A 13,244-nucleotide genomic window follows, 5' to 3' on the forward strand; every position below is an offset into this window, starting at 1 on the left:
GAAGCATAGACCGCTCCAGAAAAGGTATCTACACTAACATGAACTTATTTCTGCCGTCCAAAAGACTGTATGTGTGTTACATCTGTTTGCCACAGTTCACAACTGTTCAGTCCCCTTGGGTTTGCTCCCGTACTCACTGTAGGGAGTGCATGTTGTTGGCAATTTGGGCAGGTGGCCACAATCGCTTTGGCCTGTTCTCGAGTGATGTTAAACTGACGAACCAGGCCAGGTGCATTTTGGTGTAAAAGCTGGTGGCTGATTTTTGCCTGTTCAAAAACATTTGGGAGAGTGGCCATCACTGCAGGTGCAGCAAGAGCATCTGCCCTTCTGTTGCCTTCAGTGATAAACCCTGGCAAGTCAGTGTGTGACCTGACATGCATCACATAAAAAGGTTGCTCTCGGTGAGTGACTAACTTTACAAGTTTTGAGAGCAATTCGAAAAGTGCGATGTTAGACACATCTTGCAGTATTGCTTGATCTGCCCTGGATACTACTCCTGCCACGTATGCAGAGTCTGTAATCAGATTAAATGGTTCTGAGAACCTTTCAAAGGCTCTAACAACCGCAGCCAATTCAGCAACCTGAGGTGAACCTTCCACCTCAGCAATGTCTGTCTCCCACTGCTGGGTTTGAGGATCCTTCCAAGTCATATCGGACTTGTGGGACCTCCCGGATGCATCTGTGAAGACAGTTAGAGCCCTTTTTAAAGGTCTCCTACTTAGAGCACTTCTCAGTTTTAAGGTGAATTGAACATCTTGTTCAAACAATTTGTGAGTGGGCCGCGCTACCAAAATTTGTCCTGAGTAGGAATCCAGAGCAAACTGCAACGCTTCATTTTCTTGAAACAATTGTTCCAGTATTTTCATAGTATTTTGACCTGATTTTAACTCAACTGGAATGTGAATGCACTTAAAATCACATCCTGCTAACTCCCTGATCCGGGTCCTTGCTTTCCGGATCACTTCCGCTACCAGCTCCTGAGGCTTTGTCAGTCTCTTGGACCTTTTGTGACTGAGGAAAACCCATTCTATGATCAAGAGAGGGTCCCTCTGGTCCCGGTCCTTTTTTGGTGTGTCCTTTGCCTTAGGTGTTTGTTTTTCCTCCCACTGGAAAATAATTCCATGGAGGTGTGGCAACTTACCTAGGATGATAAATTTGAATGGCAGGTCAGGCCGGCATCGGTTGGCCTGTCTTGTGGACATTGCAATCTGAACCTTTTCTAGAGCTTTCCGTGCCTCTGGGGTAATAGACCTAGGAGCACCTGGGTCCTCTCCCCCTTTCAATAAATTGAAAAGAGGGGCAAGGTCTTCGTTAGTCAGACCGGGCCATGGTCTTACCCAATTCAAGGACCCACACAACTTGTGGACATCCGCAAGGGTCTTGATCCTTGGATTGATTTCTAGTTTTTGAGGAACAATGGTCCTATTTCCAATTTCTAAGCCCAAATACTTCCAAGGTGGCATCTTTTGAATTTTCTTTTCCTGGAGCTCGAACTCTGCAACAATCAATGCATCGATCGTTAGGTCAAGCGCATGTGTGAGTAAATCATCATTGGGATACAAGGATATCATCTATATGATGATAGATGATGGCCTTCTCTGCGGCTGCACATACTGGGGAAAGCAGGGAAGAGACATACCACTGGAAGATAGCTGGAGATACCTTTAATCCCTGAGGAAGAACAGTCCAATGGTACCTTTTCATAGGGGCTTCTAAATTAATGGAAGGGACAGAGAATGCAAAACGCGGTGCATCGTCAGGGTGCAAGGGGATTTGGAGAAAACAATCTTTAATATCAATAACAGCTAATTTCCAATCTTGGGGAAGCATTGTTGGGGATGGCATACCAGGTTGGGGAGAACCCATATCTTCAATTACATTATTAATTTGTCGGAGGTCGTGAAGAAGTCGCCATCTCTTTTTGTCAGCTTTTTGGATGACAAACACTGGAGAGTTCCATGGGGACATGGTCTCCACAATGTGGCCCTTTTTTAGTTGCTCTTCCACTAGTTCTTCAAGCACCTTTATTTTTTGTTTACTGAGCGGCCACTGTTTTACATCAACTGGTTTGTCTGTTTTCCACTTCAGTTTTTGGGTGGGGCGCTGTTGTTCAATGACTGCTGTACAAATATGCTGTGGAGAGTCTGGAATATCAATTGTGACACCCCACTGGGCCATTAAATCTCTCCCTAACAAAGGTTCTGAATAATCTAACACAAATGGACGGATATTTGCCAATTGTCCGTTTGGTCCCTCGAATTGAATAATGCTTTTGGATTGTCTTGCCAATTGCAGACTTCCTACACCTTGAAGATGACCTGCAACATCTTGCTAAGGCCAATGTGCTGGCCAGTCTTGTACTGGAATCACTGTGCAGTCTGCACCTGTGTCTACAAGCATCTCAATGCGTTTTGACTCCCCACCCCCACTGACATTACACCATAATTTGGGTTTGTCTTTCCCAATAACTTGTACTCGGGCGACTGTGGGCCCTTGTTTTTCGATATTTTCAGGTAAAGGCGGCACAGGGATAGCTTGTGCAACAATTTGTCCCTTGGGAAGAAACAGGGGTGGGTGGAAACAATGCAGGCCGAGAACGAATTGCTCAGGATCTGATGTTGTCATTCCTGGAGCAATTTCGATCTCTTGTGGTGTGTGTTTGGTGTCCCCAATGACGATGTACTTACAAGGAATTTGATTCCAAGTACCCTTCTGTTCAGGATTGACAGAGACAAAATGCAAGTCAGTGTCCTTCAGGTGGAGTGACTCTGTCAGCTGCAACCTTTAAGGCTCATTGACAGAAGATGTGGTTAACACAGGATCACCTAAATCATACACAGTCTTTGAAGCACCTGCCTCACTTACACAAATATTAATATTATTGCGCGCTTGGTTTGTTTTGCTACCCTTATTCCCTTGGCCTGTTCTTTTTGTGTCTGCACGCCTGGCAGGCCAGTGCTCCCTTTTCAGTTTTTTTGTTGTTGTTGACCCCCAGGGAGGGCTTGTAGTTCTCCTCCCCTGCCATTTCTAAATTCATCAAATTCCCTTTTCAGGGGGCACTGGTTACTCCAGTGCCCTAGGTTGTTACAAAGCAGGCATGGTTTTGTGGGCTCAGCCATTGCTGGTCTCCGCTGCTGCCCAGGGTGCTGATGTGCTGAGGGAAAAGGTGCAGGGCTGGCAACGGCGACATACTGAAGTGGTCTTGGCAGCAGCCTTGGTCTGGTGTCTTCAGCCACACTCATCAGAGGCACTTTCCTGTTACAGCCTAGAAGCATATCTTTTAACGTAGGAGTAGGTTCTATAGGAAGGCTCAGGATTGCCGCTTGACACTGTTTATTTGCATTTGTAAATGCCATTTCCTCTAAAATTGCTTCTATAGTATTCTCTTTTTTAACTTGTATTTCAATGGCTCTAGTTAGCCTTTCTACAAATTTCAAAAAAGGCTCTGATGGTAGCTGTTTAATTTTACTATAGGGCTCAAAAGGCCCCTCAGATTGTAGGGAAAAGAACGCTTTTTCAGCTGCTTCTTTTACTTTCTCGAGTGTTTCTGCAGGAATTGCAGTAGCTTGGATTGAGGGAGAAGACCATTGGCCCTCACCACAGAGGTGCTCAATGGTGATAGGGTTACCACTGTTGTCTTTGGCTGTGTTTGGATCAGCATGCAAGCCTGGGAGAGCATCATTCAGCATTTGTTTCCATGCTATTTCCCATAATTTAAATTCCGTGGAGGTCATGAGACAGGAAAAAAGCTGTTTTAAATCATTTGGAATCACCACAGTCCTACTCAGTTCAGAATTTAAAAGGCCACGGAAATATGGACTGTGTGGACCATATTCTTTATGAGATTTACAGATCTCTTTAATCAATTGTCGTCCAAAAGAACTCCAATTAGCAGTTGGAGCTGCTCCCCCCTGAGCAGCAGGCTGAAAGGTAACAGGAGCCAGTGACAACATGGGACTATGCATTGAATCTGCTGTTCCCTGCTCTGTATCCCTTGAATTGGAAGCATTGAGATCACAGACACAGGTTTGGGGAAAGGCAGTGGGTGTGTCCCCACCGTGGGAACCCGGGGAGGGGGCGGGGACAGGGGGCTGGCAAGGGGCGGATAAACTGTGGGAACAGGGGGCGGGGTCAGGGGGCAAGCAGGGGGCGGGGACACCTGGTGACATCACGTCAGCAGACGCCCCCTGGGAGGAGGAGAGGGGCGGAGCTGAGGGTATTGCAGGAAAGGGAGGGGGAGGGGGAAAGGTATCATGAGGAACAGGAGGAGAGGGGGATGGGGCTGGAGTTTCGGGATGCTTAAGAGGATTTTGGGAAGAAGAAGACCAGGCTTGGGAAGATGCCACGTGGCATCCACCATCTTGTGGACCCCCTAGGGACTGGGGGCCATTTTGGGCATCACTTTTCTCTGGAAAGCTGACACATGCTGTAGGTTTCAGAGGATGGGGCACAAGGGATTGGGGAAGGTTCCACGCAGCCTGGCCAGGGCCTTGTGGACAGGGCAACTCAGACATTTTAACAGACTCTGGGAGTCGACTTCCCAATGAGTTTGCTCTGTTTAAAATACCAAGTTTTGGGGAAAGAGGTTTAGGGGTTTTAGAGCTAGGAGAGGGAGAAACAGGGAGAGCAGAGGTACGTGGCTTTACATTTTGCTTTTTCTCCATTTCCTTTTGTTTGAGCAATGCTGTTCGAATTTGTAAACTCCAAAACACAAATTTAGCTGAGGGTGCATTGCCAGATTGTCCTAATGTTGCCCGATTGATAAATGACACAAAACTCGGATAAGTTTTGTGGGTGCTTTATTAAGGGCCCGGGGAACTGGGGGACTCACGTCCCAAAATCTGAGCCCCCAAATTCACGTATGGGTGCTTCCCTCTTATACATGCGATTCACAACAAAGTCTCCAAGAAACAGTTTCCCGTTCCCCTTGCCTAGTCTCTAAGAAACAGTTCCCCGTTCCCCTTGCCTGGTCACAGACCCCTTGTGATACATTCCTTGGTTCACAAACAAGATCATTAATCCTCTGCTTATCTTATTCTAAGAGCATTGTATGCTGCCTCCAGACAGGTTAGCATTCTTACTTTCCTGCACTAGTTTAATTATTTTTTAAATCCCTAAGACTACCTGCTAGGTTACACACAAAACCCAACACACACTTTCAACGGCTACAAAACTACTTTTTAACAAACCAGTTCACACACAACTCACTATAATTAAATATTTTGTTAAATTTCATTTCTTTTCCAACACTAAGGTTGGTTCATTCCCAACTTTATCCCAGAATTGAATATTGTGGATTTCTTCAGGGGAGATTTGTGGGAAGTGGAGGAAAAGCCATCTTATAAACTGTTTCAATTTTCCTTTAGAGAACTTAACATTACCACTGTCTAAAATGCTAACAATATTATAAAACACTCCTTTTTGTACAATGCTGAGTTTCGAACCCATGTTAGATGTAAAAAAGCAAAGTACTATATCCCCCCTGACCAAAAACAAAGCTAAAATCAGCTACCGATTTCTAAAGAAAACCACAGATGGAAAGCGATAACGAGCCGACAAAAGCTTCACAATGCAGCTGTATATACTGCTTTTAAAATTCCCGGGCAGCAGCAGCAGGGCACGCCCGTCCGAGCCGAGGCAGAAACAAAGCCTACCCCACCGTGGAATGCAGCCCCCCCGCGGAGCAGAGAGAACAGCCACGCCACGTAGCAAGCCGAAACCGGGGCCCCCCCGCGCCGCGTGTGCAGAGAACCCCCCTCCCCCGCACAGAGAGAGAGAGAGAGAGGGATCCCCCGACCACGTGGAGAGAGCCGAGCACGCTGCGCTGCAGAGCCTGGGGGAAGGGCAGAGAGCACTCCCACACCGGCGCGAATTCCAAAAGAGAGTAACACACGCAGCAGAAAGCTAAAAGCTAGAACGCAATGAATTCCTGTCTGTGGGGCTGCGCAGCCAAAAATGCAAAGGCAAAAAAGGAACAGAACTCACGGCAGAGTCTGTTTTTGAGCTCCTGCTCTACCGAGAGCAGAGATACTCACCTGAAATGGAAGCTGTAGCTGGCTGGGGTATAAGGCAGGTCTCCTCACCGGAACAGGACCTCTCTATGGGCGAGAGAGGCTACCCTGTCCTCCTTCTGGAAAATGTGCTCATCAGAAAGGAGCTGGGCTTTCCAGAGGCGCCGAACAGTCCACAAAATTTCCTCTGGGAATATTCCAAAAGTCTCTAGCTGAGGGCGTTGCAACCAAAGCCCTTTTCAGCTGGATGCACGGCTGCCAGAAGCTTCTCCGAGGTACTGCGAGTCCGTCTTGGCCTGAAGAGTCGCTTTGCCTGCCTCAGGGACGCCAAATATTGGAATAAGGTTCCCAATATTACCAGTTAGATTGTGCCTGGGCCAGTCTGACCCTCGCTGCTGGGCCAAAGGCAGCAACTGCAGTGTATCACCCCAGAGACACCTTGGCTTGCTGGTGGTTGCAGCTGGGCACTGAACAAGTCCAGGCTTGTTAGGAACCCCATTTACCTCAGGAGGAATAGCTTCAAGCGATGGTGAAGAGAAAAAGGAGAGGATTCTGCTGGAGAGTTTAATGTCCAGAGGTTTATTCCATGGTTACAGAGGTCTGAACGTGAGCAACTGCTCCAACAGAACCACTGGCCACATGGTCTGATCACCTTTTTAAGGTCAGGGACAGGGGGAGGGGAGGTACAGGTGAGCCATCAACCAGGTGAGAGGGGCAGGGTCTCAGGGGAAGATGACACCCAGACAGGCCAATGACCCCTGGGCCTGAGGGGCATCCTTTGAACTTGACCAACCACACGACGCCTTGCTGGAATGTTAAGCCTGATTGACAGGACTCACTCAGCATGGGGGCAAAGGGGAAGGGAGAGAGGTATAGGCACACCTGGGGAAGTGACCTGGAAGTCCAAAATGGGACATTACAGCACACCACAACACCCTTTTCTTCGGGTAAGCACTACTTAGCGACAACCAAAACATCAGTGTGTTATCAACATTATTCTCATACTGAATCCAAACCACAGCACTGTACCTGCTACTGAGAAGCAAATGAAATCTGTCTCACCTGAAACCAGAACTGTATCCACCCTTTATTCCACACTATTTGTGTCATGCCAGGTCCCTGTTACAAATGGAGATGAGAGTTTGGACAAGTCCTGCCTTTGACTCAGATTTCTGGTAGTAGCTCTTTTTGAGGTGGCCTGCACCCCAAATGGTTCTCGCTCCCAAGTTCTTAAGAATAGCCAATTAAGTCTATTTTAAAATGAATTATTTATTGAATAGACACAATATTAAAAGACATAAGACTTTAAACTGACTGCTTGCTACACAGGATAAAACAAAAAGAACTACTAGTAGATAAAATACAGTGCACGATAAAAGGTATCTATATTACAGCTAGTGAAGAAATAGTACAGGTTAGGAGTCAATGTAGCTTACCACCGAATTGATGATGGAGTACGCACAGAATCCTTTCACTCAGTTCCTGGGAAAGTAACCACAAAGTTTGCATCCAAACTTCAGAGAGAAGTCCTACATGTTTCCAGGGTGTGTGTAGGAGACTTCTGACTTTGTGAAAGTTTGTGTAGGTTTTATAGTTTGTAAAGTGAAGTGTCTGTCAGTCAGAAATTCCAGCTTATCTCCCTACATCCTGCTCTCAAGGCAAGATGTTTATTGTATCCCATCTGGTGTCAGAGGTATCTCCTTACTGGACAAGCCTGCTTTATCTCACCAATTCATATGAGGGGGAGAATGCCTGGAGCTATTGCACCAACTGATGGATAGAACAGATAAGCTCTTCTGTGGTAGGGAGGAAGACTTATGTACATTCAGGTTCCTCAGGTGGTCATGAACCTGATCTTCTCTTACAGTGGGAAGGACTTTGCTCCCCCAGTCCCCATTCTGCTGTCCATCCACTCAAGAGGTGTGGGAAGAGTGGTTGCCATTGAAGACTGAGGCAAAGAAGTCGTCAAGTACCTCAGCCTTCTCTTCATCCATTGCTACCTGTTTACCAGTGTTGTTTATTGGGGGGGTTACACATTCTTTGACCTTCCCTTTCTGGTTGACATAACTGTAGAAGCCCTTTCTGTTGTTCTTTGTGTCCTTTGCCAGGTTCAGTTCCAGCTTCACCTTGGTCTTTCTCACCCTATCCCTACACAACTGTACTTTGTCTCTATATTCTTCCCAGGTCACCTGTCCTAGCTTCAACTGTCTATGCATTTGCTTCTTTCCCTTTAGTTTGACCAGCAGTTCCCCACTCAGCCATGCTGGTCTCTTGCCTTCCTTGCCTGATTTCTTTTTCCTGGGGATCACTAGCTCTTGCAATCTATGGATGGCTTCTTAAAATGTCTGCCAGGTCTGTTCCACTCCCTTGTGCCTGAGGACAGTCTCCCAGGAGATCCCACTGACTCTCTCCCTGAAGAGCTGTAAGTTTGCCTTCCTAAAGTTCAGGGCCTTAACTGCTCCTTACCTGACCCATATCCCTCAGGACTATGAACTCCACCAGTGCATGATCACTGCAGCCCTGGCTACCTCTAATGTTGATGTCCTCAATTAGCTCAGTTACGTTGATGACCAAGGGATCCAGTATTGCATCCCCTCTGGTAGGGCTATTACCTGGCTCAAGAAGTTATCCTCCATGCATTCCAGGAGTCTCTTGGATTGCCTACAGCTTGCTGTGCTACTTTCCCAGCAGATGTTAGTGTCACAGGTAGAGTGGGAGCTACAGACAAAGTTTATTAGAGAAGTCTTCCCATTGAGTCACAAGGTGCAGAAAGGACCGCCTTGCTTTCTAAACTCCTTCTCAGAGAAGAGCCTGAGTGTGGCTAGATCCAATCTTAGCCCCAGGCTTTGTCAACAGTTTAAGTCTAAAGAATTATAAAGGTGTAATTGAACCTATGTACAACTTTGTCCTGTGGGATTAAGGATGGCAAACCAGATATATAGATATAGATATAGATATATAGATATAGATATAGATATAGATATATTATTTATTATGATAAATTATTAGACAAAAAGATCTTAATCAGAATTATTTACTACAGAGTATAGAAGCCAAAACTACTAGTATAATATAGTGTACTATATTGAAGCAATTATATTAAAGCTACCAAACCCACACAATTTTTAAGTAGAGATTGATGTTACTCACCCATACTAACATCTCTGGTCTCTTTCAGCCTCAAGGAGTAACCTTGAGGGGTACCATCACCCAAGGGAGGAATCTTCATACACATTCCAAGAAAGGGTGTGTTAGAAGAACCTGCCATTTGAAAGTGGGACTGAACTTTTATAGTATAAAGTGATTGACTGTCAGTTATATGTCTCCAGGTCAACTGTGCCAGCTTAGCATTTTTAGCTAAGGATACTTTACCATATCTGCTGCATCTTCACCTCCATATTAGTATGCTTAACTTTGGGATTGATGAGTCAAACTGACTGTAGCATAATTCAACACCAAAAGCAGCATGATATTCCCCCTCTTAGTTCACCATTGATAGCTTTGAAAAATAGGGCATTGTTCAAGATGTTTTACCTGCTCATGGCTGTTCTTCAGAGACAACTCTTCACACTCAATCTACTTCTTGATGTAGAAGGCAACTCATCTGCCTCTCCTTCCTCCCCCATCTCTTCTGAACAGCCTTTAGCCATAGATAGCCACACTCCAGTCATGGGATTCATCTTACCAAGTTTGAGAACTGGCAACAAGGTCATAACTTTGTAGCAGCACAGTGGCTTCTAAAGCCTCCCGTTTGTTGCCCATGCTGTGAACATTGCTGTAGAGGCACCTCAGCTGGGCTTTTAGGTGTGTTGCCTTCTTCTAGAAGACCTCTTAATTCGAGATAATTTTCTGCTATTTCCCTGTTGGCTTTTATTAGCTTAGGAGTCCATGGCTCATCCCTGTAAGACTGCAAGTGTGTTCCAGTGTGGCCAGCATACTTCAGAGCCAGTGAGGTCTAGATGCACTACAGCTGGGCTATTGATTTAACCCCCAATACTGTCATGCCGCCCCTTAATTCATCTCTGCTGACCCCGGTCTTTTCCCCTGTCTCCTGCAAACCTAGTTTAAAGCCCTCTCAATCAGCCCTGCCAACTCACAGGCTAGAATCCTTTTGCCTTTGCTAGACAGGTGAACTCCATCTGTTTCCAGCAGGCCTGGTGTTGTATAAACCACCTCTTGATCAAAAAAGATGAAATTCCACCGATGGCACTGATCTTTGAGACACATGTTGACCAGGTGGGTTTTCCTGTTCTTTTTGGCATTCTTCCCTGCTACTGAAGGAATTGAGGAAAACAGCACCTGTGCTCCTGTCCCTTCAAGCAGTTGCCTCAATGCTTTGAAGTCCTTTTTGATTGCCCTAGGACTTTTCTCAGCAACCTCATCGCTGCCAACCTGGGCAGCCAGCAGTGGGGAATAATCAGAGGGCTGAATCAGTCCAAGGAGTCTTCTGGTAATATCCTTTACCCAGGCCCCAGAGAGGCAGCAGACTTCCCTGTGGGATGGGTCCAGTTGGCATACCAGGTCCTCGGTTCCCTTCAGAAGGGAGTGACCTAGACAATTACCCTTCTTTCTTTCTTAACAGCCGTAGTTGGGATCCGTCTGGTTGACTGACTTGTTCTGGTCAACCCCTTAGATAGATCTTCACTATCATCTGCCTGATCCTCGAGTTCAAGAGCTTCATACCTATTCTGTAAGGGCACCTGGGAATGCAAGGGAGGCTGCAAGGGGATTCTCCCACCTCCTGAGCAGAGACCTGTTTCCATTCCCCTCCATTTTTTAGGTCTCCTTCTGCCTAATGGTGAGAGGGTCAGGGCTTCTCCAACTCTTGCTGAGCTTCCATCCACTGCATTTTTTTCAGGGATTGAAGGGTGTGATTCCACCAATCTATTTCTCTCTCACACTCCCTGATACTCTTCAGCACCTCCACTTCCTCTTTAAGCTCTGCCACCAGGCAGAGCAGATCATCCACCTGGTCACACAGCACATAGGTGTTGTCTCTGCTGTCATCCAATGTTACCAGGAGTACATGAGTATTACTTAAATGGCGCTTTGTTTCAAAGGAGAGCATATGCACCTGGTGAAGCTTAAAGTAAAAACCAAAAATGTTGATTGGCAGTATACTACTGAGGTGTAACTATAATTTTATGTAGTGAGGCAAGATTTATGTGGGTTTTTTTCCCTTCTTGGTTGACCTAATTTTTATGAAGTTTCAATATCATTTTTCTTCTGGCATTATTCATATAGTAGATCTGGCAACAGATCACTCTCAAGACAAAAGGACAGACGAAGATCCAGAAGTCCCCTGAAAACACGGTTTAGATCTAGGGAAAGGTGGGAATCAAGAAGTTGCTCTCATTCTTGGTGAGTTCCATTCCTCAGAAATTATACTGTTCATCTTAGTACATAGTACAAAGTTTTTGAAAAAAATCTAACAAACTTTTTAGGTGATGGCAAAGGAAGGAATCTAAATGCTTTAGCCTGTCCCAAGGCTTTGTTTGTGGAACAAAATAATAGAAAGTAAGGTTGTTTTGTGCTCAGTGTACAGGTTTTGTCTGTGATATAGTTAATTTTTTTCATAGTAGTTCATATGGTGCCTTCAGGGGTTAAACCACAACCCTGAGGTATGTAAACTTTGATACCAGTCTAGTCTGCATTTATACCAACATCAAGCTGATTGAAAGTAGGTAACTTGTCAGACTTGAACCAATGAATTAGGTATGTTCTGTGTAGCCTGTGCTACAAAAATGGGGATGATGCTTCTTCAGCCTTGTCAGCAGTTATACTCTGGATTCAAGCTGAACTTGATCCTGCATTCTGAGAACATGTATAAAGCTTTTGTGCACAAGATTGTCATGCCGGCATGTGTGACCCCGGGACCAGGTCAGCCGGGAGTGTGGTAATAAATAACCGGACGAGTGCAATGGATTTGCCTGGAAAATAAGAACCTTTAATAATGCGCGTAAATAACAAATGTGGAGAAGCTGTGCACAGTACAAGGGGCAAGATCCAAAGACCTAACAATGGGGCAAACAGAACTTTATCTGAGGGGCAAGGCTGAGGGGACAGGATCTAACCAGGGTAGAGAACAAAACTTGACTAAATAAGGAAACTGTAGCAAACCAATCAGAGGGTAGGGTTCAGGACATGGCCTTATATGGAATGGCTTACTTTGCATAAGTATTCCCATCATTCCATGCTCATTCCATGCTGCTCGCCTTAACAAGATGTTTCCCATGGCCTAAGGTTAATGCTTTCTGAGTAAGCCGGTGGGGCCATTCTGCTGTCCATCCCAACCAGACCCATTCCAATGTGAGATTATTTTATTTTGCCTTTGGCTATTTCATATTGGCCATACACTACTGTAAGCATAAATGTATATGTCTATTAAGTAACATATTTACATTTCAGCATCCAATACACCTGTATTTTGCCTAGCCCATTAATTTTTAAGTCTGATTATCTAATTATTGAACTGTGAAAATCCAACAAAATAGTTCCTTTATCTCCTTGGATGATAATGTAACTTTCTGAGGGGTAAAATAGTGAATATTCACAAAGCAAAAGTGACTGTAAAAGTAGCTTAATGAATAGAAGCCTTGGTACTTTTCTTTCTGTTTCATCTCTTTAATTCCTCTGACTCATTTAAAGGGAGCTTCATACTTAAATTGTCCAATTGTTTTCTGAGGAAAAAAGTTTTGTGGGAAATAAAACTGCAGACCTGTGGACCTCAGTGGGAAGAGTTAGGAGGTAGGCTACATAGCTGGGTTTCATTGATGGATCCTTTTGACTCTGTTGCGGTTTGGAGCTTCTTGAGATAGCTGCTCACTGAAAGGGCCTAATCCAATGGAATCTCTGTGATAAATTACTAGAAGGTGCTTCTTAGGTCATTGTGAAACCCTTTGCTATTGCTGGGACTGTGTGCTGTTTCATCTTAATGATCTTACATTTCGTATGTGAGACACATAAAGAGGTATTTGCCAAAACCTAATGGGAACCAAAGCCTTCAGGTCACAGACCATGAAAGAAGCCTACCATTTCTTAGTAGCCAAACACTTGTTCCAATAAAAAAAAGGTGAGGGCTGTGTGTATAAATATCCTAGAGGCAGGTCTAGGAGTCATGTGTCTCCTTTGTTAGAAAGATGGTTTGGGGTCTCGTGCTTCCAAATAATCCTTTACCAAAATGTAGTCTTTCAGTGTCTTGGTTTGAAAGACAGGTGTCTGCCAAGGAACGTG

At 45.2% G+C, this 13,244-nt stretch overlaps 1 protein-coding gene across 1 annotated transcript in view; it reads left to right on the plus strand.

Moving 5' to 3' along the window:
* LOC131095402 (splicing regulatory glutamine/lysine-rich protein 1-like) overlaps positions 1–13,244 on the plus strand; it is a 94,794-nt gene that overhangs the window by 59,044 nt on the left and 22,506 nt on the right. The window contains exon 9 of the mRNA XM_058043096.1: positions 11,256–11,372. Within this exon, the coding sequence (XP_057899079.1) occupies positions 11,256–11,372 (117 nt within the window). The remainder of the gene's footprint in view (positions 1–11,255; positions 11,373–13,244) is intronic.

Source organism: Melospiza georgiana, chromosome W (genome assembly GCF_028018845.1).
Source record: "Melospiza georgiana isolate bMelGeo1 chromosome W, bMelGeo1.pri, whole genome shotgun sequence".
Taxonomy (NCBI): domain Eukaryota; kingdom Metazoa; phylum Chordata; class Aves; order Passeriformes; family Passerellidae; genus Melospiza; species Melospiza georgiana.